The sequence below is a fragment of the Mastomys coucha genome, unplaced genomic scaffold (assembly GCF_008632895.1).
Source record: "Mastomys coucha isolate ucsf_1 unplaced genomic scaffold, UCSF_Mcou_1 pScaffold5, whole genome shotgun sequence".
In the NCBI taxonomy this organism is placed as follows: Eukaryota; Metazoa; Chordata; class Mammalia; order Rodentia; family Muridae; genus Mastomys; species Mastomys coucha.
Window position 1 is genome coordinate 79,017,367 of NW_022196911.1, and position 24,007 is coordinate 79,041,373.

Below are 24,007 nucleotides of genomic sequence, written 5' to 3' on the forward strand. Positions count from 1 at the left end.
GGGGCCTGAGAGCCACATTTGGCAGCACCTGGCTCAGTAAAGAAGAGACTGACTCTTTAAAGGCCTGGCCTTTCTGCCAATGTTATTTTTGTGGTTGTCACTTAAATGGAATAGTGATTTTTAAAGCAATTTGCTTGGCTACTGGGGATGGATATTGATAAAATGAGCTTTTATGTGCTCCATTTTTATGTCTCTTGTCAATATACTTCCTGTATTAGTCAGGGTTCTCTAGAGTCACGAAACTTATGGTAGTCTCTATGGTAAAGGAATTTGTTGATTTACAGTCTGTATGTAGTCCAACTCCCAACAATGGTCAGCAGCAGCTATGAATGGAAGTCCAAGGATCTAGCAGTTACTAAGTCCCACAAGGCAAGCACGTGAAAAAGAGAGAGAGCCTTCCTTCTTCCAATGTCCTTATATAGGTCTCCAGCAAAAGGTGTGGCCCAGATGACCTTGTATCAGAAACTAGTATCTCTCAGCCTCCAGATTAGGATCACAGGTGAATCATAATTCTGGATTGTAGTTCATTTCAGATATAGTCAACTTGACAACCAGGAATAGCCACTACACTTCCTGTCATGGGCTTCAGAGAGATCACATAGTGTGCAGAGTGGTGGATGATGTCAGGGTAAAATGATCATTGAGAGCAGTCTGGAAGGTGGTGGGCAAGGAGGCAACAGTCAGGTTTGACATATAGATGGAAAAATGGGTGAAGTGGTTACATACTTGTAATCCCAGCAGTCTGAAAACAGGCAAGATGACCTGAGACAAGAGGCCAGCTTAGTCTACATTGTGAGTTCCAAGCCTGCCAGGGTTACATAGCAAGGCCCTATTGCAGACAAAACAAACAACAGAAAAGGTAGGGGTATCCACAGAAGGAAGAAATGGGAGTAGGCATGAACATGCATGTGATCTGGGCAGCTTCCTTTCACGCATTCGCCCCCCCTTCTGTCTGAAGAGAGTTGTTGTCTTTTCTCATGAAAATGATGGGGTGGGATAGCCCTCCTTCCATTCTCCTCCTCCTTTGTCTGGTTAGGCCTTTTTCTTTTATCCCGTGTTCGTTCTAAAGGCAGGTGAGGCTAGAGATGGAGCCTTAAAGTAGTGGTGATACTTTGACACTTCTTGAGTAGTTGTTCAAAACACACGCACACACGCGCACGTGCCATAGTATATGTGGAAGTCAGATGACAACTTTCAGAAAAAAGAAGTTGGTTCTGAAGCACCTTTAACCATTGAGACATCTCACCAGCCCATATATATTTATTGAGAATTTCATACATATATAATGTATTTTGTTCATATCCAGCACCCATTTCCCTCTCCAGTTCTTCCTATCATGCCCCCTCCCAGCTTCATTTTATTTATTTATCTATCTATTTATTTATTTATTATAATCCACTAAATCTAATTAGTGCCTCCCTCATGCCCATTCGTATGGGACCATCTAAGAGCTTGGACAGTATACCAGTGGCCACATCCCCAAAGAATAATGGCTCTCTCCCAGCTGCTATGACCTACCATGAGCTCCCAAACTAGTGTTTGAGCCTTGTGAGCCCCTCCCCCACCTGTGATTTAATACTGACTGGTTTGTTGTTGTGCACACAACCATAGGTACCGTGAGTTAATGAATGCAGGGTCCATCTCATGTACAGAAACAGCATTTCACAACCCTCTTTCCTACACTCCAGCTCATACACTGTCTCCACTATCCCTTCCTCTGTGATGATCTGAGACATGGGGCGGGTGAGATGCTTGATACAGACGTTCCAGTTAGGACTGAGTCACTCACTTATTCTCAGCACTTTGAATAATTTTGACTGTGTATTAACCACTGCCTAAATGGGACAAGCTTTGCTGGTGGAGGTTGAGAACAACACTAATCTCTGAGTATAAATGTATATATGTAGAAAGCAGTTGGACAACATGATCATTCAGCAGGTAACCGTGATAGATTGTCCACCAGGGCCTATAACCTCCTCAGCCTTGGGCTCTTGAGCAGGTTTCCAGTACTGTATTAGTTTCTTTTCTATTGCTGTGACAAAATAACATGGCCAAGGCAACTTATAGAAGGAAGGGTTTCTTTGGGACTTAGGGTTCCAGGGGGATAGGAGTACATCCCTGTCATGCCACGCAGGCAGGCAGATGTTGCACATGTGCAGCAGCTGAGAGTTCACATCCACATCCACAAACAGGGAGCAGAGAGGGAACAGTGGAATGACACCTTTTGAAACCCCAAAGGCCCTCCCTGAGTGACACACTTCTGCCATTAAGACCAGATGCCCTAGCCGGGTGGTGGTGGAGCACGCCTTTAATCCCAGCACTAGGGAGGCAGAGGCAGGCGGATTTCTGAGTTTGAGGCCAGCCTGGTCTACAGAGTGAGTTCCAGGCCAGCCAGGGCTACACAGAGAAACCCTGTCTCAAAAAAAAAAAAAAAAAAAAATGTCCTAAGCCTTTCCAAACAGTTCTACCAACTGAGGATCAAGTATTTAAGCATGTGAGTCTATGGGGACATTTTCATTGAAACCATCCCAAGAACCAGCATGAATTCCCTCCTGTGAGTGGACTTCCAATACGGTTAGAAAGTAGATTATTACCCCGTACCAGTCATGCTATATAGGCTGGTGATTTCTCTTTCTTTTCTGACTTAACTGTGCTTTTGTACATTAGGATCACGTATGAACTAAGAGCTCTTGATGATCCAATTCATTTGGACCAGACTGGAGTAAAGCATTGATAGTTTTGATCTTTTTTTTTTTTTTTTTTTTTTTTTTTTTTTTTTTTTTTTTTTTTTTTTTTTTTTTTTTTTTGGTTTTTCGAGACAGGGTTTCTCTGTATAGCCCTGGGTATTCTGGAACTCACTCTGTAGACCAGGCTGGCCTTGAACTCAGAAATCCGCCTGCCTCTGCCTCCCAAGGGCTGGGATTAAAGGCGTGCGCCACCACCACCACCACCACCACCACAGCTGGGCAGTGTTGATCATTTCTTAGTCTGGTAAGATAGCTTAGTAGGGAAAAGCGTTTGTTGTACAAGCCTGACCACGTAGGTTCTGTCCCTGGAACTCACATAGTAAAGTCACATGTGGTGCTGTTTGTATCGGTAATCCCATTATTCCTACTTCAACATGGGAGACAGACAGGAGAATCATTCAGGGTACAGCACAACAGCAGAAACAAGACATTTTGACAAGGTGGAAAGAGAGAACCAACTCCCAAAAGTTGTCCTTTAAAGCAATTATTATTTTTATGTATATGAGTGTTTTTCTGCATGGATATATGTGTGTCTGGTACCTGCAGAGGCAAGAGGGCATCAGGTTCCCTGGAACTAGAGTTATGAACAGTTATAAACTACCATGTGGGTGCTGGGAACTGAAGCCAGGAAGTGAATGCTGGAGCTTGGAGTCATGGCTCAGGAGTTAAGAGCACTTGTTCTTGGAGAGGATCTGAGTATAGTTCCCAGCACCCACATAATGGCTCAGAACTCTCCATAACTTTTCCAGGGCATTTAGCACCCTCTTCTGCCCTCTGAGGGTACCAGGTATGCATATGGTGAATAGACGTGCATGCAGGCAAAAACCAAAAACACATAAAATAAATAAATCTTGAGAGGGGTGGGGGGGATGCCAAGCCCAATTTTGTAAGTAATAAACTATGTGACTTTTGAGCCTAATTTATTAATCTATTAAGTTGTATCTCTCTTAGTTTGTAAACATTGATTTCCAAGCCAGCTCCCTACTTTGATTTCTTTTCTTCCTAGGTCCTTAAAAGTCTGCTGGTCCTAAAATACTGATCCTAATACTGTTGCAGTGAGCTTTACTTTTTCTTGCTCTCATGCTTTCTAAAGTAGGGTCTGTGTTGCCTTTTAAAGATATGATTTAAAGGCTTTAAGTATTGATGGAGTCTTTGTTGGTGGGTCAGTTAACATTCTGGGGCTTTGAATTGCACATCCCTTATACTTTTAAAATAACCTTACTTCAGTGGCTGCCTTGCTATCCTGATGTTATTTTATATTGCAGTTTTCTGCTCATTCTGTAGTCCTGAAACCGTCCCTGTTTGTTCTCTTTTAGGAGAAATTTTTGAGTTAAAAGCTGAACTCAACAATGAAAAGAAAGAAAAGAGGAAGGAGGCTGTGAAGAAAGTGATTGCTGCTATGACCGTGGGGAAGGATGTGAGGTAGGGATGACTCTTGCCCTGTGCACAGTCAGACCCTGTGTCGTAACCTTTAGAGCTTTCCTAGACACTGCAGGCCCCTGAGGTAGAGTGGTGCACACCTATACTTCAGCCACTCCAGCCAGAGTTGGACATTTACCTTGGGCAACATAGCACCAGTGTCTCAAAAAAACCAAACTTGTGGAACCTATAGAAATGGGTTGTTACCCCATTGCAAACATCACAAGGAAAAGTGCATGCTTTTGTATTAGCTCTGACCTAAGTGCTTTTTTTAGTTGGCTTTTTAAATTTTTATTGCACGCAGGTTTAGTATAAACCATCTCTAGTCCTGGGACAGTTACAAATCTATTGCCAGAGGTAATAAGATGATAAAAATATGCTGAGCTCACATACTTTTCTCTCTCTCTTTTAAGATTTACATATTTTATTTATATGAGTACACTGTCACTGTCTTCAGATACACCAGAAGAGTACATCAGACCCCATTACAGATGGTTGTGAGCCACCATGTGGTTGCTGGGAATTCAGGACCTATGGAAGAACAGTCAGTGCTCTTAACCACTGAGCCATCTCTCCAGCCTATGAGCTCACATACTCTTTAATTGGTTTAAGTCAGTGGTCTTAGCTTTGCAACTCTATATTCTGTTGTTGAATTCCAGGTGGGAACCAACACTACCAACATTCTCTTGACCATTAATTTTTGCTTCTGTGATTAGTGAGCTGTTTAAAGTGTAGGCTCCACAGCATTGTAAGGCCCTCTCAGGTCCATGAGATAAAAACTATTTTTATAATTCTTGATTCTCTTTACCCCTTTACCATTCTGAGCTTTTCAGTGATGGTAAGTGATGGTAAGAACTGCCACCACCTTACCATGAATCCAGGCAGTGGTGCTGGCTGGGACAGTCATTCTGTTTTTCACTCCAAGAAAAAAAGAAGTTATGAGAAAAAGAGCAGTTCATTCAGGACTCTTGTTTATGATGCAGTAAAATTGTATTTTATCAAATAGGTATTTTGTATATTTATGTACGTGTGTGGGCCTGTGGAGGTTAGAGGATGGCTCTCGAGTCTGTTCTCTTCTGCACTGGTGGAATCTGGCAGTAAGTCCAGGTCATCTGGCCCATGTGTAAGCAGTCTACCTGCTGAGCCATCCTGCCAGCAGCTTTCCGTTCTTAAAAAAAATTGTGTGGTGCTCGCTTCGGCAGCACATATACTAAAATTGGAACGATACAGAGAAGATTAGCATGGCCCCTGCGCAAGGATGACACACAAATTTGTGAAGCGTTCCATATTTAAAAAAAAAAAATTGTGTGTGTACATGTGCCTCTGTGTGTGTGTGTGTGTGTGTGTGTACACTGAAGCTGTGTTTTCAATATACTGTGATTAGGGGACTGGAGAAATGACTCAGTGGTTAAGAGTACTTGTTGCTCTTGAAAAGGACCTGGGTTCAGTTCCCAGCACCCAGGAGGTCCAGCACTCTCAGCACCTTCTTCTGAACTCCTCAGGCATCAGGCATATATGTAGTGCACATGCCTACATGCAAGCAAAACACTACTGCAAATAAGATACAATAAATACATATATATAGAGAGAGAACAATATCCATTTATTTAAAAAAGATACTGAACTATTTCTTCATTTCCTGAGTCCTATATTTTTGTGAAGCTGTATTTTCTTCTTACACATGATTTAAAATGTTCCCCAGCACAGGTAGTGGCATGAGAATCCAGCTGTCTCTATTTAAGAAGGTGCTAGAGAGACTTTATGAGTATTTAAACAAGGGGCTGATGTGGTTCAGTGGGTAAAGTTATTTTCCGCAGAGCCTAATGACCTACCAGTTCCCCAAAACCCAACAGAGAAGCACTTGTGTCTTGTCTCAGACCTCCACATGTGCTCTAGCATGCACAAACAATAAATCAAATGTAAAACACTGCCATCTTCCCATTAATAAAAATAACACCTTAAAATAACTTATAAAATAGGCTTAAGATTTATTTTATTTTATCTTATCTTTGAGATAAGGTCTATTATGTAGTCCCAGCTATCCTTGAACTCACAGAGATCCACCTGTCTCTGCCCCTCATGTGCTGGATTAAAAGTGTGTGTTACTATGTCTGGGCTATGCTTGTTAATTTAAGTGGACTCTTGTTCTATTAAGTCTTGGCCTCTTACTAAATTTTACCAGTCTTTGAATTCTACATAGCAGTAGCCTGAGCTAACGTGTGAACAGGACTAGCAGAAACCTTCCTCAGGACATGAGGAGCATTGGAAGTTACTCTCCTGTCCAACCGCTGTTATCTGGGTTTCTGTTGCTTATAGGGACAGCTCTCAGCTTTTTGGTCTCAAGAGCCCTTCCTTCAGCATCCACTTTCCCCCAGATCACCAGAAAACATTTGGTCATGTGGGTCATACCTAGTGTCATTCAGAAAGGAAAAACTGAGAAAATTTGTAAGTGTTACTTCACTTAAAGTAATGATCATAAACCTTTGAAATATACAACATTTTTTTCCCTTGCTGGTATTGGGGATTGAACCTAGGACCTTGCTTATGCTAGGCAAACCCTAAACTCCTTCCTAGCCCTCTTTATTTCAAGAGAGGTTCTTACTATGTTACTAAGGCCAGCTTTAAACTCTTCATGAAGTACACACAGGACTTGCGCTTGTAGTCTTCCAGCCTTAGCCTTCCAGATGTTGGGGTTAAGCATGCACCGGTGTTCCAAGCTTTAGTCTTCTTGTGTGGGCTGTTAGCAGTACTTAGGACTGCTATGCATACTGTTTGATAGTGTTTTGTAATTGTAGACTGGTGTTGCAGCCACTCTGCATCTGCATGTTCTCTTAGACAAACAAAAATCCCTACTTCCGAGAGAGTTTCAGTTATATCCATGTGTATGAAGCTATACCACTGAGAAAATAATTGCCTACTCTCCAGAGTAGAAGTCAAGAGGGTCATTGGAGATGTGATGGATTTGTTTTGAATTTGCAGCCCATTTTCCTTTTTGTAAATACTTTCTATTTTTAGAGCAGAAAGATCACCTAGTCACTTGAAATCAATCTCCAGGATCCACATGATTCAAAGGGAGAAGTGACACTCAAAGGTTGTCCTCTGACCTCCATCTGACATGCAGATACACTTAAATAATAAAGAAAACATATCATGTTTAGGACATAAAACATAGGTTCTCTATTCTGCTTTTTATGTGGATAAGACTCTTACTATGTGAAATATATTAACATTAATTTTTTTTATTTGTAAGATATATAGAAATATTTAGAATCTGTAAAGTATTTTAATAAGGGAAGGCTATTTGCTAACTTTATAGTTAACTTCTGTTTTTTGTTTTTTTTGTTTGTTTGTTTATTTGTTTTTTGGTTTTTTGGATTTTCAAGACAGGGTTTCTCTGTATAGCCTTGGCTGTCCTGAAACTCACTCTGTAGACCAGAACTCAGAAATCCGCCTGCCTCTGCCTCCCAAGTGCTGGGATTAAAGGTGTGCACCACCACTGCCTGGCTACTTCTGTTTTTTAAATATGGCTTATTTTAGAATCCAAACTTGGAACTTCAGTCTTTTATGTTAATGATGCTACTTTGTGAGTGTAGACATTTCTTATAGGGAAATGGTAAATTACGAAAAGATGGCTAGTACTTGGGAAATGAACAGACTGTTTATATTTGACTATGCTCCACTTCGTAAATGTATAATACTGAATACAAGTAAATATTTTCATAAATTCTACTAAAAGGAAATCAGACACCTTGGAGAAATGACTGATTGCAGATCTTGATTAGAAATTTAAAACTTGAGCATATGAGAAAGCATAGAGACACTTGAAAACATAGGCTCACACCACAAGGACTTGGGACCTGCTTAATTCCTTCTGGTCAGCAGTGAAGAAAATGTGCATTAAACAGAATAACTATTGGAATGCTTTGATACCACAGCGAATTGATGTGGAGACTGTTATTTTGGGGGATATTCATAAAACTAATTATTTTTCTTGGAGTATGTCTAATGATTATAGATAAAATGACATACTAGAAGCTGGCTGTAATGATGCACATCTGAAATCTCAGCACTTAGGAAGCTGAGTTGGAGAACGGTGAGTTCAAGGACTCTTGGCCTACATAGTAAGTTTCAGGTCAGCATAAACTATACATAGCCTGACCCTGTCTCAGAGCCAAGTGCTAGGCTTGTAGCTCATAAGAAATATACTCTGTATGATTCGTTTTAAAATAACCTCAGGGTTTGGAGTATAGCTCAGTGGCAGAGTACTTCCCTAGCATGTGTGAGGCCCTGGGCTTTATCCCCCTCACTGAAGAAAGAATCTAGAGCCGGGGGTGGGGGGTGGAGTGGGGGGGTGGGGGTGGGGTGGCGCATACCTTTAATCCCAGCACTTGGGAGGCAGAGGCAGGTGGGATTTTCTGAGTTCGAGGCCAGCCTGGTCTACAGAGTAAGTTCCAGGACAGCCAAGGCTACACAGAGAAACCCTGTCTCGAAAAAAAAAAAAATCTAGAGCAACTAGAGAGGAGGTGGAATGTGGTCTGAAGGTATATGTGAGACAAGGTGGGGCTTGTGTTGGCATCTGTTGGGCTCCTTCCATTGCTCTCAGATTTTTTATAACATTTTTTTCCCTTCTACAAAAACTATTGAGAGGGCTAAGATATAGCTTAGTAGTAAAATGCTTGCCTACTGCACACAAGGCCCTGACCTATACACTACTAAACTGAGCAATTTAGAGACTTGGAAGCCAATAGTACTTTTTATTTTTTATTTTTTTAGTTATTCATTTCCATGAAAATGAATTATCAACACTGAACCACTGTCCTCTTGTCAAATCATTCTGGAAGCCAAGACTGTCACTTCGTCATCTGTATCACAGCTTAGCACTGATACTGCTTCACTCATTTCTGTTTTCCTCTCTTCTCAGCTCTCTCTTCCCAGATGTGGTGAACTGTATGCAGACTGACAACTTGGAACTAAAGAAGCTCGTGTACCTCTATCTGATGAACTATGCCAAGAGTCAGCCAGACATGGCCATCATGGCTGTCAACAGCTTTGTGAAGGTAGTTTCCCAAGGACTGAGTCTTCTCTATCTCACGTAACCTTTTCAGAGGTGACGTTTGATGTAGCTTGTCTCTGCATTGCAGATAAGCAGCTTGTGTTTCAAGGGATGAAGTCCTGGCAGTGAGCAGCAATGTTCATGTTGTAAGCATTCTGTACACTAACTAGGGATACTGAAACCGTGCGTCAAGCCTTGTCTTGGTGGGGCTCAGTACGTCCGACCCCTGCCAGATGAAAATTCATGTTCACCCTCCAAGGCTAACAGAGGTTGGGTGTTTCAGCATATTATTCGTTGCTTGCTGATAAAGGGTGGACATGCTGTCGTATTGGTACCTGAGGAGTTGCTTTGTCTTTGTGAAAGTTAGGAAGTGCTGCTACTGCATTGAGGTGCTACTTGTCTTTGGTTCAGAGGGCTTTACCACAGTGAAACCAACATACATGATTTATTTTGTTGTTTGTTTGTGTGTGTGTATGTGTGTAGAGGCCAAAAGACGAATTGGATCCTCTGGAGCTGGAGTTACAGGTTGTAAACCCCAAACATGGGTGCTAGGAACTGAACCAGATCCTTTAGAAAAGCAGCAAATGCTTGTAACTTCTGAGCCTCCTTTCACCCTGTGATTAAGTATTTTTTTATTATGGAAATTTAAAAATAATCATGTAGAGAAGTAGTATAAAAATACTCATCTTGTGATTTTTAAACAGTTACTGATACATGACCACTTGTTTAATTTATATTCCTTGTACCTAAAACACTTCTGATCCCAGCCGCCTTTCTCAGCCTCATTCTCATGCTTATGTTTGTTAGAATAAGATCTGTAGGACCTCAATCCCTTCCTCCTGCTCTCCGTCCTCTCTATCCCAGACTGACCCCGAATGCACAGTCCTTTGGCTTCGGCCTCTTCTCATTCTGCTCCAACCACCCATGTACTAGACTTAGAGGCATGTGCTGCAACCCCTGGCTAAGATCTGGCTAAGATTTAAAAACACTGACGTACCACTACTGTGATATCTTTAAAAACTTACAGAGCCACACTTGGTGAGTTGAAGCCAGCCTAGTAACCTGACCCTGTCCAGAAAACCCAAATAAATAAGCACTGATCTGAAGTCTCTTTTAGTACAACTGAGAGCTCTCTGTCACTGGCTGTGCCAAGCCTGACAGTGGGCCATTCATATTCATACCCTTTCTGAAACTGGCTTTGAAGAGCCTGACAGTGGACTGTTCATATTTATACCTCTTTCTGTTTGAAACATACTCTGCCCTTAAAAAACATCAGACAATTCCAAAATTAATTTCTGTTTGAATTTTAAAAAATGAATATTGTAGGATTTTTTTCAAATTGATTTTTTTCATTCTTTCTTTTGAGACAAAGTCTCATTGTTCAGCCCTGGATAGCCTATAACTTGCTATATAGACTTCAAACTCACAAGATCCATCTACCTCTGTCTCCATGGTGCTGGGACTAAAGGCATGCACTACCACTGCTGGCTTGCTTCCTTCCTTCCTTCCCTCCCTCCCTTCCTTCCTTCCTTCCTTCCTTCTTCCCTCCCTCCTTCCTTCCCTCCCTCCCTTCCTTCCTTCCTTCCCTCCCTCCCTCCCTTCCTTCCTTCCTTCCTTCCTCTTTCCCTCCTTCCTTCCCTCCCTCCCTCCCTCCCTCCCTCCCTCCCTTCCTTCCTTCCTTCCTTCCTTCCTTGTTCTTGCTTCCTTTCTTTTGGGGCTTGCTTGTTTGTTTTTAAAGATTTGTTGTTGTTTTGTTTTGTTTTGTTTGAGCCAGGATCTCACTATGTAGCCTTGGCTGTCCTGGAACTCACTGTGTAGATCAGGATGGCCTCAACCACAGAGATCCACCTGCCTCTGCTTCTTGAGTGCTGGGATTAAAGGCATTAACCACCATGTCCAGGCTAGATAAATTTTTGATAAAGATATTTGAAGGAAGTATTCTTTATCAGTGTTCTGTCTGTGTTGTATATATATTTTTTCCTGACCAAGAATAGAAAAAAATGTCTTTTCTGTTCTTAGGGCAAATTTGCTAGTTCTAGGGATGGTCATGCAAACTTACTAGGCTTTTGCCTAGCTCAAGATCTAATCCTATTGAACCTTTCCTCATTCTTTGTATAAAACACTTAAAAGATTTTTTTCTGGGGCTGTAGATATAGTTCAGTGGTTAAAAGCACTTGCTGCTCTTGGAGAAGACCCAAGTTCTATTCCCAGAATCCCTGGAGTAATTATTAACCTTGTAACTCCAGCTTCAGGGGCTCTGACACCCTTTTCTGGTCTCTGTGGGCATGTGTACACAAATAAGCATATAATACTGCATACACTCATAAATCTCTTACTTAATGTGTGTAAGTGTTTTGTTTGCATCTGTGTCAATTGGTGCCCATGGGGATCAGATCTCCTGGAGCCAGAGTTATGGATGGTTGTGAGCTGCCATGTGGATGCTTGGAATCAAACCTGGGTCCTCTGAGCTACCTCTCTAGCCCTGAGAAGTTTCTTTAAAAAAAAAAAAAAAAAAAAAAAGATTTCCTTTTAGGCTCTTGAGTAGACAACTAAAACCTTTAGGAAAGGAAGGAATACCATGAGAGATTGGATTCTCTAGAATATATTAGAAGCTTATGGTTTATGTCAGCTAGAATGCTTGCTAGTAATCACCTTGTGTTCATATAGTTGATTATTTTGTTGTTTTTGTTTTTGGTAGGATTGTGAAGACCCCAATCCTTTGATTCGAGCCTTGGCAGTTAGAACCATGGGATGCATCCGGGTAGACAAGATTACAGAGTATCTCTGTGAACCCCTCCGCAAGTGCTTAAAGGATGAAGATCCCTACGTTCGGAAAACGGCAGCAGTATGCGTGGCAAAACTCCATGATATCAATGCCCAGATGGTGGAAGATCAGGGATTTCTGGATTCTCTGCGCGATCTCATAGCAGATTCAAACCCAATGGTAATACTTTTTGTTTTTACAAAGAGAGAAGCATTTAAAATGAGCCCTTTCCAAGACATGCTCAACACCTGCATTGTCTTGGAGACATTGACTACAGGGTAGTTGTGAGCAATAGTTTTGTTTTTGTTTTTGTTTTGTTTTGTTTTGTTTTGTTTTGTTTTTTGTTTTTTTTTCAAAATAGGGTTTCTCTACGTAGTCCTGGCTGTCTTGGAACTCATTCTGTAGACCAGGCTGGCCTCAAACTCAGAAATCCGCCTGCTTCTGCCTTCGAAGTGCTGGGATTAAAGGCGTGCGCCACCCCCGCCCGGCGTGAGCAATAGTTTTGTGTAATGTATACTTCATATCCCTAGGTGATTTGTTTTGTTTTTAGGATTAGTTTTTCAGGTAGTTGTTTGTGGTCATTTCTTCTATGAAAAAACACTGGATCAAAGTAATCTTTATTGACCAACTATTGTTATGAACTCTCAAAGAACTCTAGGGTAGAAAATGATTCTGTTCTATGAACTTAGCAGCCAGAACATAACACTTACAAGTTTTAATTTTGCATTCCTTTGTTTATGTTGGTGTTGAGGATTAAACCCAAAGCCTGTGTAAGTGTGCTGTTTCTGAGCTACAATCCTGCTTCAAGGTGTGAATTTCTTTCTTTCTTGACATCTTAAAAGTTTGTTTGTGGACTGGAGTGATGGCTCGGTGGTTAAGAACACTGCCTACTCTTCTAGAGGTCATGAGTTCAATTCCCAGCAACCACATGGTGGCTCACAACCATCTGTAATAGGATTCGATGCCCTCTTCTGGTGGCACATTAAATAAATATTTTTTGTTCATATGATAAAAGGAGATTGGGTCCCAAGTGATTGCTAAATTAAACTCATTTAAATTGAGTACTGAGAACATGGAGGATTATTGTCCACTTTCTTTAAAGTGCATCCCCAACATTATGTCTCTCTGTGTTGAAATAAGGTTTCATGTATTAGGATGGCTTCTAACTTGTTATGGAGCTGGCCTTGAACTTCTATTTTCTTGCCTCCATCTCTTAAGTGCTAAGATTACAGGCATATGCCATCACTTGACTTTTTTTTTTTTTGAGACAAGGTTTTGCTGTCTTGCCTCAGCATAGGCATGGGTCACCACACCCTGCTATGTAATTTTTGTCTGATGCAATATGTCTTTGAACATGAATTATTCTAAGAGATAGTCAGTGAGTAACATTAAATTATTTTTTGTTGTTGAATTTTTATAGAAAGAATTAGAATTTGTCTGACACAGGTATCAGTGCTGGGATTTTTCTTGACAAAAAGTCTACTCAAATCTGTTCTTTGAAGTGATACTTGTTTATCTTTCCATGGCTTTCGTTTTATTATCCTTTTAGTGTAGCAGAAAGTCAAAGGATAAAGCTTATATTTTATACTTTTTAAGGGTACAGGCTCTGCTAAGTATCAGTCAGGAATTTTCAGCAACTTTGTAGGATTAGACATAGATGTGGAAGGGCAATGCATTCTGATAAAGTATCATTAGATAGAATAGAAGATGAAATAAACTCCCCTCTTGTTTTTTTTTTTTTTTTTAATTGTTGTTTTATTTTGATTTTTCAAGACAGGGTGACTCTGTGTAGCCCTGGTTGTCCTGGACTTGAGTTGTAGAACAGGCTGGCCTCAAAGTCACAGAGATATTCTCTAAATAATTGAGGCTACATGGCAATACTAGTTTTTGCTTTTTTAATTAATTAATTAATTTGTACGTGGGTGTATTGTGTTGAGGTGTGTGTGTGCATGCAATTATGCATGCATGTTTGTGTGTTGAGGTGTGTGTGTGTGCATGCATGTGTATATTTGTGTGAATTGAGGTAGATGTGTGCTACAGCATGCTGTGGGTCTCTTCTTCTATGTGGGTTCCAAGGATCAAGCACCTGTCATCTAAGCACCAGCTAGTTAGGCAGAATATCACGTACCCTGTGGAAACCTATTAAATTTCAGTGGAGCTAAGGATGGGTTGAAGCAAAAAATAAATTTTAACTCCTACAAGCAATTCTGGGTGAAGAAGAAAAGGAACCTCTATCCTCACGTAAATTTTTCCTTATGAAACCTATTAAATTTTAGGCTGTAAGGACTGGAAGCACAGCAGTCAGGTTTTTCATTTGTTGGTTGGTTTTTTTTTTTTTTTTTTTTTTTTTTTTTTTTTTTTTTTTGAGGGGATGCAAGGAAATGGGGTTTGAAATCTGGGTAACCCTGGAAGACCTCTATCATACCATCTGAGAGCATGCATGCCTAGCTTGCCTGGTCTGTTCTAAGCTTCCCTGCAGAAGAAAGGTCTGTTGTTTTTATGCAGAGCATAATACCTCTCAAACAAATATAATAATGGACTTTATCATTGCCAGATTCAATAACTTATCAGTATATTCTAATCCTACTTGTTTCCTTCATTGCCTGGCATTGAAAGCATTAGTGGATGGTTTCTATTTAAGTTTTAATATATAGCAAACCCATGTCCCTGAGAATTGTCGTTGTTTGTTTTCACTGTACACTCCAGATTATGTTGGAACTTTCTGTGTAGCCTAGGTCAGCCGTGAACTGTCAGCCTCACTGTCCCGGCCTTGTGAGTGCTAGGATTGCCATCACTTCTGACACTTGATGACAACTTTTAACTTGTTTTTTATAACAACAAATTTGATTTGGAGAGATTTTAAAAATATGAGGAACTTTACAGAAAAAAATATGGTTATGTGGTAGGTTTATGAAAAACAACGTGCTGGGTGGTCTCTCTCCCACTGGGATCTTTTTCTTCATACCTCACTAGACTACTTTACTGTCTGTTTATTGTAGCCTTACTTAGAGCACATGTCAGCATTAGAGACTGAATGTGACACCTCCTACCTTCTTGGGAGACTTCTCAGTAGTAGTGAAGGTTTCTCTGGTGCTGTTCAGTTTACTGCTGCAGAGGAGCCCAGAGAGCAGAGTTGAAAGAGGCATCCTTAGGTAGCCAATGAGCACACAGATGCCGCCCTCTGATCTGGAACCCCTTCTTAAACCCTAACTGTATCTATTTTTTAATCTTAAAAACAGTATTACAGTTACTGAAAAGTAACCTTAAGTAAAATGCTAAACTTGACACCCTAGTTCTTCTCGTATGGTGAGATCAGATGCTGGTAACAGGTGGCCGAGAACGTCAGAGATCCAGTGCCGCAGCAGCCCTTCCATAGCAGCTCAACCCTACAGATGCTCCAAAGGCTGACTGTGCTTCTGTGTTTCATTTGCACTGCCTATGTGCTAGGTGCAGTGATGGATGCTTTTATATAAACTATTTCACGTAGTTTTCACATCTGTCTGAAGTAGAAGCTGTTCCATCTTACAGTTTAAGACATGCACTCAGAGACTGAACTGTTTCAGTGTGATGTGGCTAGTTGGGCCACAGCCAGGATTCCAGCCTGGTTCTGCGTCCCAATCCTACTGCGCCCCAATCCTACTCATGCCCACTACCTTCATGGATATGTATAAGGAATTAAATTTAAGTGTGTGTGTACCCCACATACTTAGATATGTTTCATTTTTATTTTTTCAAAATAGTATAGATTTTGAATATGTAAAAGTCTTTAATTATCTGTACACTGTTATATGAAGTACCCGTCTTTCTCTAAAGACGGGTCTTCACTTGAGTGATTTTGTTCCACTTTTTCCTCAGGCTGTCCCACAAGGTGGCAGCACTGCATCAACAGAGTCGTCATCTTAAAGGACTTGAATATGCTGGGGGATCCTGCTGTAGCATTCTTACAGTCCTTACTTAATTCAGAAGGGCTTCCTAGAGAGGAGGCAGCAGAACATCTGCAGAAATGGCTTCAGAGTCTTCTGGCATAAGAATAAAGTGTCAGTCAAGAGCTGACGACCCTTGGAGTTATGCGGGTGTGCCTGGCTACAAGTAATAATAGGACTTCTTTTTCTCTTCTGTCAGTTTTGGGGTTACTAGTCACTTCATTTTCCTGTTGTTAGTTTCACTGCTGTATTTAAAGCTGACTTGCAGTGTCTTAGTTGACAGAGGAAAGGCTAGCTTTGAGCTAAAAACTCCTTGTCTGTTTAATACTGGCTTTATGCTAGTGTTGTTTAGTCTTCCTGTTTCCTCTTCTGACAAGGAGAGATTCTGCCTTCAAGAGATGGGAGTATACAGGCTAGAGAGTGCTCAGGGTTAAGAGTGTTCGCTGCTATTTCGAGTTCAGCAGTGTCTGTGTCATAACTGCTTGTAATTCCAGCTCAGGGATTCCCACACCCCTTTCTTGTCTCTGAGGACTCCCCTACGCCCGTCCTCAGTGCACTCGCATGCGCCACCCTCCCCTGGACCCCCTACTTAAAAAATAAAACAAAATTTTTTTTTTAAAAAGTTAGGCTGGGCAGTGGTGGCGCATGCCTTTAATCCCAGCACTTGGGAGCACAGAGGCAGGTGGAGTTCTGAGTTCGATGCCAGCCTGGTCTACAGAGTGAGTTCTAGGACAGCCAGAGCTATACATAGACAGTTCCAGGATAGCCACTGCTACATAGAGAGACCTTTTTGGTTTGGTTTGGTTTTTGTTTTGTTTTTTTAAGACAAGATTTCTTTGTGTAGCCTTGAGTGTCCTGGAACTTACTCTGTAGGCCAGGCTGGCCTTGAGCTCAGCGATCTGCCTACCTTTGCTTCAATGTGCTCTGTGTGTGTGTGTGTGTGTGTGTGTGTGTGTGTGTGTGTGTGTGTGTGTAGGCCAAAAGAAGACATGATTCATATGAGTGCTGGGAATCTAACCCAGGTTCTCAGGAGCAGACCATTAACCACTGAATCATGTCTGTAGCCCTGGATGCCAACATTCTATCAATCAGTTTGTATATCAAGAAAGCTCAGCTTATAAGTTTTCTTTCTCTCCTACTCTGGTTTTTGAGACAGGGGTTCCTTGAGACCATCTCTGAATTTCTGGTTTTCTGGTTACATCATGAATGCTGGGATTACAGATGTGTACTACCCCACGTGGCTATAAATTTACTTTTAGAGAAAACTTCCTTTGGGTTTTTTTTTTTTTCTTATATGCTCTTTATTTTTCTGAGCCTAGAGAAAGGATAATTCTTAGGGAGGAAGTCTTAGACTTGTCGTAACAGTTCCGACTCACTGTGACACTGAGTAAGGGGGCACCTCACATCACTGTTGGAATGCTAGCATGTTTGCTGCCAGGATTGAGCTTGCTCCTGGGGACATTTCCCTAAGTCCCTACACTGGTGTTGTATTGCTCTTTGGAGAAGGCTCTTTGGGAAGAAGGGAACTCTTAACTTACCACTTTATCTTTAAATTTTATTTTCCAAAACAGGCACCATTATACAAAATTTCAAAGAAATACAGATAGTAGGAACTTTGACAAAAAAGAGACCTGGTGAACAGCAGCTGCCCATTTGCCCACTTGAACTGAGTCTTTTTCTTCATCAGTGTAACTAACTACAAGTTCATCACAGTGTGGGAAGCACAATTTCCTGACTGTGAAAATACAAAACATTCCATCTTTCCTTGGGTGATTTCTGGAAACCCAAGAGCCTGAATTGATTGGAAGATGGCAGCGGAGGGGTAGAAGCAACTTTGGGGAGCTTTAGAGGCCAGGAAGTCTGCTGCAGGGTGGGAGAGTGAATGGCGCATCTGGCCTGTCACTTGATTGTCATTTGACTAGTGATGCCTTCCTCCCTCTGGCTTTGTTCAGCATGATCCTCATGATATTTTTATTAGACTGACTCTTCAGTATTTGCTTTCTTGTTTTAATATGATGATAATTACACACTGCCTATTTAAGCACCAGAGCTTACACTTCATTAGCTGCATTACACACTTGCTTTAATTTCTAATCGCCTGTAATGGTAACAGGGGATTCTAATTCCTCAGTGTGTTTAGTATCCTGTTCTTTCTGTGTCTCTAGTTCCTTCAGTGCTGATATTTTCTACATATTCTGTTACCAAACCTTGTATTTAACTTTAAACAAAACACACACACACACACACATACACACACACACATACACATACACATATGAGGCAGGGGAATATATTAACAAAAATGGTTACTATGGTAGGAGGTTTATTTTAGACTGATAACCAAGATTGGATGCGTTGACAGAGCAGTCAAAATAAGCAGTCGACATAGGGACATTTTGATTTTTTTGTATTTTAAAATCAAGCATGCTATGCATGGGAAATTAAATGTTTCCCCTGCATGTCAAGTATCTGGATGACTATTTTGTTTGGGGATGCTGCTGTTGTTTGTTTTCAGGCAGGGTCTCATATACCTCAGACTAGCCTCAAACTTCTAACATGAGTGACGATGACTTTGAACCACTGATCCTTCTGCCTCCACCTCCTGTGCTGGGGTCACAGGCATTGTTTCATTCTTTATGCATTCTAGTGTTACTGAATCTCAGGCATGATTATGGAGTGAGCAGAGGCATTTGGGAAGAAGTTCATGTGTATTGTCACAGATGATATAGTAGGTCTGATTTGTTTTGTGGCAACATAGTGTCTAATAATATTTACTAAATAAGTCTGATTCTTTTAATGTGGGACTTTTTTGTTCTGATCACCAAGGCAATGCTGTTTCTGATATCTTTGTCTTCTCCTAATGATGGATACTGCTAAATTATATTGGGTATTAAATCACTCTCTCTTAGATACTTGCTTTCTGTATTTACTGTTCTGATGTATACTCTGCAGATTACCTTGGCAATGTGGTCAGTAAAATGGATATCTACGTTATAGCCATTATGTTTTTCTCTTGCTAACTTAACTGTAAAACTCAGTTTCTCAAGCTTTTGTCACAGGACTTCAGTAGGAATCCACTATGGGTTAAGATCCTTGGAGGTTTTGTTTTTTTTTTTAAAGTATATAATCGTTGAAGCTTGCTTCTTGATACCTATCATTTAGCTTATGAAATATTTATAGTCAGCCTTATCATGCTAATCTTAACATCTGATCTTTGCTATAAAATATATTTTAACTCATAACTATACAGAGCCATAGAATAGTATTTTCATTATGGTATTTGTTTATGAGTGCTTTTGAAAAAAAATTCTTTTAAAGATTTATTTATTTATTATGTATACAATATTCTGCCTGGATGAATGCCTGCAAGCCAGAAGAGGGCACCAGATCTTATCACAGATGGTTGTGAGCCACCATGTGTTTGCTGGGAATTGAACTAAGGACCTCTAGAAGAACAGTCAGTGCTCTTAACCTCTGAGTCATCTCTCCAGCCCATGCTTTTGAAATTTTAAAATAACCTTAAGTATTGTCAGTTATATTAAAACTAGTCTGTAATTTTGATTTAAAATATTGTCCTTATTTTGTATCTGCACAGTTCCCATATCAGTGGATCAAGGCACAAGTGTACTTTCTCATCCAGGGTAGCAGGTTTTTTTCCTTTCTTTTTTTTTTTTTTTTTTTTTTTTTTTTTTTTTTTTTCGAGACAGGGTTTCTCTGTGTAGCCCGGGCTGTCCTGGAACTCACTCTGTAGACCAGGCTGCCCTTGAACTCAGAAATCCACCTGCCTCTGCCTCCCAAGTGCTGGGATCAAAGGCATGCGCCACCACCGCCCGGCGTTTTTTTCCTTTCTATCAAAGAAAGGATGTATTTGAAAACCATATTTCATTGAATGTAGAATTTTATTAACCATAATATATATGATTACTTTATCATTATGAAAAGCATCCTCCACTAAAGTGGGGGTGATTGGGGGCTGGAAAAGTGGCTTAACTATTAAGAACAGTTGCTGTTCTTCCAGAGGACCCAAGTTTAGTTCTTATCAACCACAGTTCCAGGGGACCCAATACTTCCAATACTTCCTCTGGCCCTCAAGGGCATGTTGTACAGATGTACATACAGGCAAAGCATGTGTACCCAGAAAAAATGTCATGATTGATTTATAAATGCACTCCAGTTTTAGAGATTTAAGTGCAGAAAAATGGGCAATTTTTACTTGATAAATTATAGTAATATTACTACCTTAAATTTGTATAGGCTTTATGATTTTGGGTTTTTGGAGATAAGGTTACTCTGTGTAGCCCTGACTGCCTTGGAACTTACTTAGTAGACCAGCTTGGCTTCAAATTCAAGACACCTGCCTTTGCCTCTCAATTACTGGGATTAAAGACATGTGCCACCATCATGCCTAACATGAAAAAATTTTTAAATATTTTTCTTTTTTTAATGATTTAATTTATTTTACTTTATGTACATTGGTATTTTGCCTGGATGTGTGTCTGTATGAGGATGTCATGCCCCCTGCAACTGAAGTTACAGATAATTGTGGGTTGCCATGTGGGGTGCTGGGAATTGAACTAGTGTCCTCTGGAAGAGCAGTCAGTACTCTTTACCACTGAGCCATCTCTCCATCCCAGTAACCATTTTTTTAAAATATTTAATTTTATTTTATGTGCATTTATGTGAGGGTTTTCTCTGTTACATAATGCAAATATTTATTGAGATCTCTCTTTCTTCTTTCTTTCTTTCTTTCTTTCTTTCTTTCTTTCTTTCTTTCTTTCTTTCTTTCTTTATTGCGAGGTCTCATTCTATAGTCCAGCTGGCCTGGAGCTTTTACTCTGTAGCTAGTCCATGATAACCCCAAACTTGCAAGGGCCTGGGATTAGAGGTATGAGCTAACACCCAGTTTAGCTTTGTTTTTTTATAGCTGTTGATGTATCTTGATGTTAGTGACAGTTTTGGGTGTTGCTGCAGTGGTTTTGAGTGTGTCAGTTTGTGACTCATTCGTGACTCTGCTAAGAGTGAATTACTTCAATTCTGGAGTGCTTGACTATTGGAAGCTGTATATGCTATCATTCCTGGCTTAGTACCTGTTTTGAAAGCAGCCCATCTATTTCTGTCTAACTGGGTAAAATGCTTAGGAGTGACTTGAGATCTGTGAGGTGATCCTAGAATGTTGTTATGTGTGTCAGAGTTTGGTTTTTCTGAGTATATCAAAGTCATTCTCTGTTTCTTTCCTAGGTGGTGGCTAATGCTGTAGCAGCATTGTCTGAGATCAGTGAGTCTCACCCAAACAGCAACTTACTCGACCTCAACCCTCAGAATATCAATAAGCTGCTCACAGCCCTAAATGAATGCACTGAATGGGGCCAGATTTTCATCCTGGACTGCCTGTCTAATTACAACCCTAAAGATGACCGGGAAGCTCAGAGGTCAGTCTATCTATGTGGGTATCAGCTGATGGTCTTGCCTGACTGAATAATGTCTCATGTCTGATGAGAGACTATCGGATTGAGGAAGGCAGAAATTTAGGGGAACATTGCTATCCCTCGCATATTTTCTCACTGGACTTAGGAACACTGTAACTGCTAAAGCCTCCCTCATGTTGTCTCCTGTCACCCAGTCATTTGGGAAACAAAATTATAAATGTGTGTGCTTATAATAACACAGTCTCTTCTGTTAGAGTCTTCATACTAATTATTGAGCTGAACAATACTTATAATTCACTACTAGGATAAATATATTAAAGTCAGCAACATATATGCGTCTTGCCATTGTATATAGAAGTCATGTTAGACTACATTTAAGGCTTTTGAGAACATGTCTTGATTGTTCTGCTCAGCCTTTTACCACTTACATGTTGCAAATTTTCTTTGACGGTCACAACTCTATTATTGAATGTCATTAACACATATACGTACATAAGTACATTTCGCTTTACAAAGTTGGAGTTCCCACCAATTTTTAAGTTGAGCATGTTGTATTTAAAAGCTCCATACTAGGCAGAGTACTTTTGAAGAATTGCTGGCTCTTCATTAAAGCTGACGTATTTTAATTATGGTAGATAAGACCCTTCCTTGCCTGGCTGAAGCTGATTTCCAAGCTACTAGAATGTAAGTTCTCTTCACTTGTCTGGAAAGTAATCCCTCTGGACTTAGCTAATGCTGCTGGTAGTCTTTCCACCATTGAAAGTGCGTTGATATTCTGGAGAGAACTTTACCAAGAATTTTATTTTCTGTTGGCCATTGATATTACACTCATTAATTCACTGAATTAAAATATTTCTTAAGTCCATTCTATATCCTAGGCTCTGCTCTAGGTTGGAAGTGAACAGTGAACAGACAAAAATCATGGTCCTCCTGCATCATTTATTCTGAAGAGTACAAGTAGGGTATATATAATATGGGTATTTAGTAAAATATATCATAGGTCATATTTCACTACTGCTAACAGATAATGTAAGGCTCTAAGAAATGCAGATATTTTAGAGTAAGATTATAAAGAGAATTGCCCTCCACCCCCATAGTTTTGTTTATTTTGAATTGGGGTCTATGCTGTGTAACATGAACTGGCCACAAACTTGTGATCATTCTGCCTCTATATTTGGTTTTGTTTTGTTTTGTTTTTGTTTTTGTTTTTGTTTTTGTTTATTTGTTCGTTGAGACAGGATCTCACTATGTAGCCATGGCTGGCCTCAAACTAACTATATGTATTCTATGGCCTTTAGCTCAGAGATCCATCTGCCACTGCTTCCCATGAGCTAGAATTGGTGCTGTGCACACCACCACACCCAGCAAGATTTCATTTTAGTTTTTGAAATTATACTTTATTTATTTTTTAAGGCAATATTATTTTTTTTATGTATATGAGTATGTTGTTGCTATCTTCAGACACATCAGAAGAGGGCATTAGATCCCATTACAGATCCATTATAGATGGTTGTGAGCCATCATGTGGTTGCTGGGAATTGAACTCAGGACCTCTGGAAGAGCAGGTAGTGCTCTTAACTGCTGAGCCATCTCTCCAGCCCCTGAAATTATACTTTAAAGACAAAAAAAAAAAAAAAAAAAACCAAAAAAAACCCCAGTAATCAAGAAGGTCTCTGTAAGAGTGTGGATCTTGTTTTAAAGGCCTGGTGGAAGTCAGGAGTCAGCCACATGGCCATAGGAAGAGAATAAGCAGCCACTTATCTTGTATCCTTCAGAGTCACTCAGGATGTTGCCCAGGAGCTAGCAAAGTTAGGTTGATTTCAGAGAACACTGCAAATGTGAACAAGAGTCTAAGCTTAGGTAGTAGGACTAGAAGAAGAGTAATTGAGGGAACATTACAATAATATATTGACATTAAAAACCAAACCTCAAGTGGTGGTGGCACACGCCTTTAATCCCAGCACTTGGGAGGCAGAGGCAGGCAGATTTCTGAGTTTGAGGCCAGCCTGGTCTACAGAGTGAGTTCCAGAACAGCCAGGGCTATACAGAGAAACCCTGTCTCGAAAAAACCAACAAAACAAAACAAAACAAAACCAAACCCTCATCTCTTCCTGAGTCTTTCTTACTAGGCTGAAAACAAGGGGTTGTGTAGTTTTTCCTGACATCCCATTTCCTCCCCAAGTCCCAGGTGGTTGACACCTTTCACTATGATTTATTTTTAGGATGCTTGGTTTGACTTTCTATAGGTTGGGTAGAGATGTGCTGTGAGGCAGGGAGCTCTAACATGTGGGGAGACAGAGGACTGAAAACAAGAAGGAAACTGTTGTGAGTGCAGGTGTTGGGGATTGCTAGCTTCCTTCTGGTTTGATTCTCCCTGCTGCTGGCTTCTAGAGTCTGCTGAGGCCCCTGCGCTGCCTGTAGTTCGCTGGGCATGAGGCTTCTGCGGTGTTGGATCCCATTTTAACCTAAGCATGGAGCTTTGACTTTTCTAACTGAATCTTTGGTTTATATTAATACTTGAGCCATGAAACCCTGAAGTATTACTTGATGGAATGAGTCAAGCCAAGGTACCATAATCCTGGATGCTAATTTCCTCTTCCTGTCCCCAGCATCTGTGAGCGAGTAACGCCTCGGCTATCCCATGCCAACTCAGCAGTGGTGCTCTCAGCGGTAAA

The 24,007-nt window shown here is 40.5% G+C and overlaps 1 protein-coding gene and 1 non-coding gene across 2 annotated transcripts in view; both read left to right on the forward strand.

Annotated features, from left to right (window-relative positions):
- Ap2b1 (adaptor related protein complex 2 subunit beta 1) overlaps positions 1-24,007 on the forward strand; it is a 113,621-nt gene that overhangs the window by 13,361 nt on the left and 76,253 nt on the right. Inside the window, exons 4-8 of the mRNA XM_031354054.1 lie at positions 4,064-4,169; positions 9,088-9,223; positions 11,918-12,163; positions 21,145-21,335; positions 23,942-24,002. Coding sequence (XP_031209914.1) covers positions 4,064-4,169; positions 9,088-9,223; positions 11,918-12,163; positions 21,145-21,335; positions 23,942-24,002 — 740 coding nt within the window. The remainder of the gene's footprint in view (positions 1-4,063; positions 4,170-9,087; positions 9,224-11,917; positions 12,164-21,144; positions 21,336-23,941; positions 24,003-24,007) is intronic.
- LOC116079303 lies at positions 5,353-5,459 on the forward strand. The gene has a single exon (XR_004113876.1). It is a non-coding gene; the product is annotated as a U6 spliceosomal RNA (small nuclear RNA).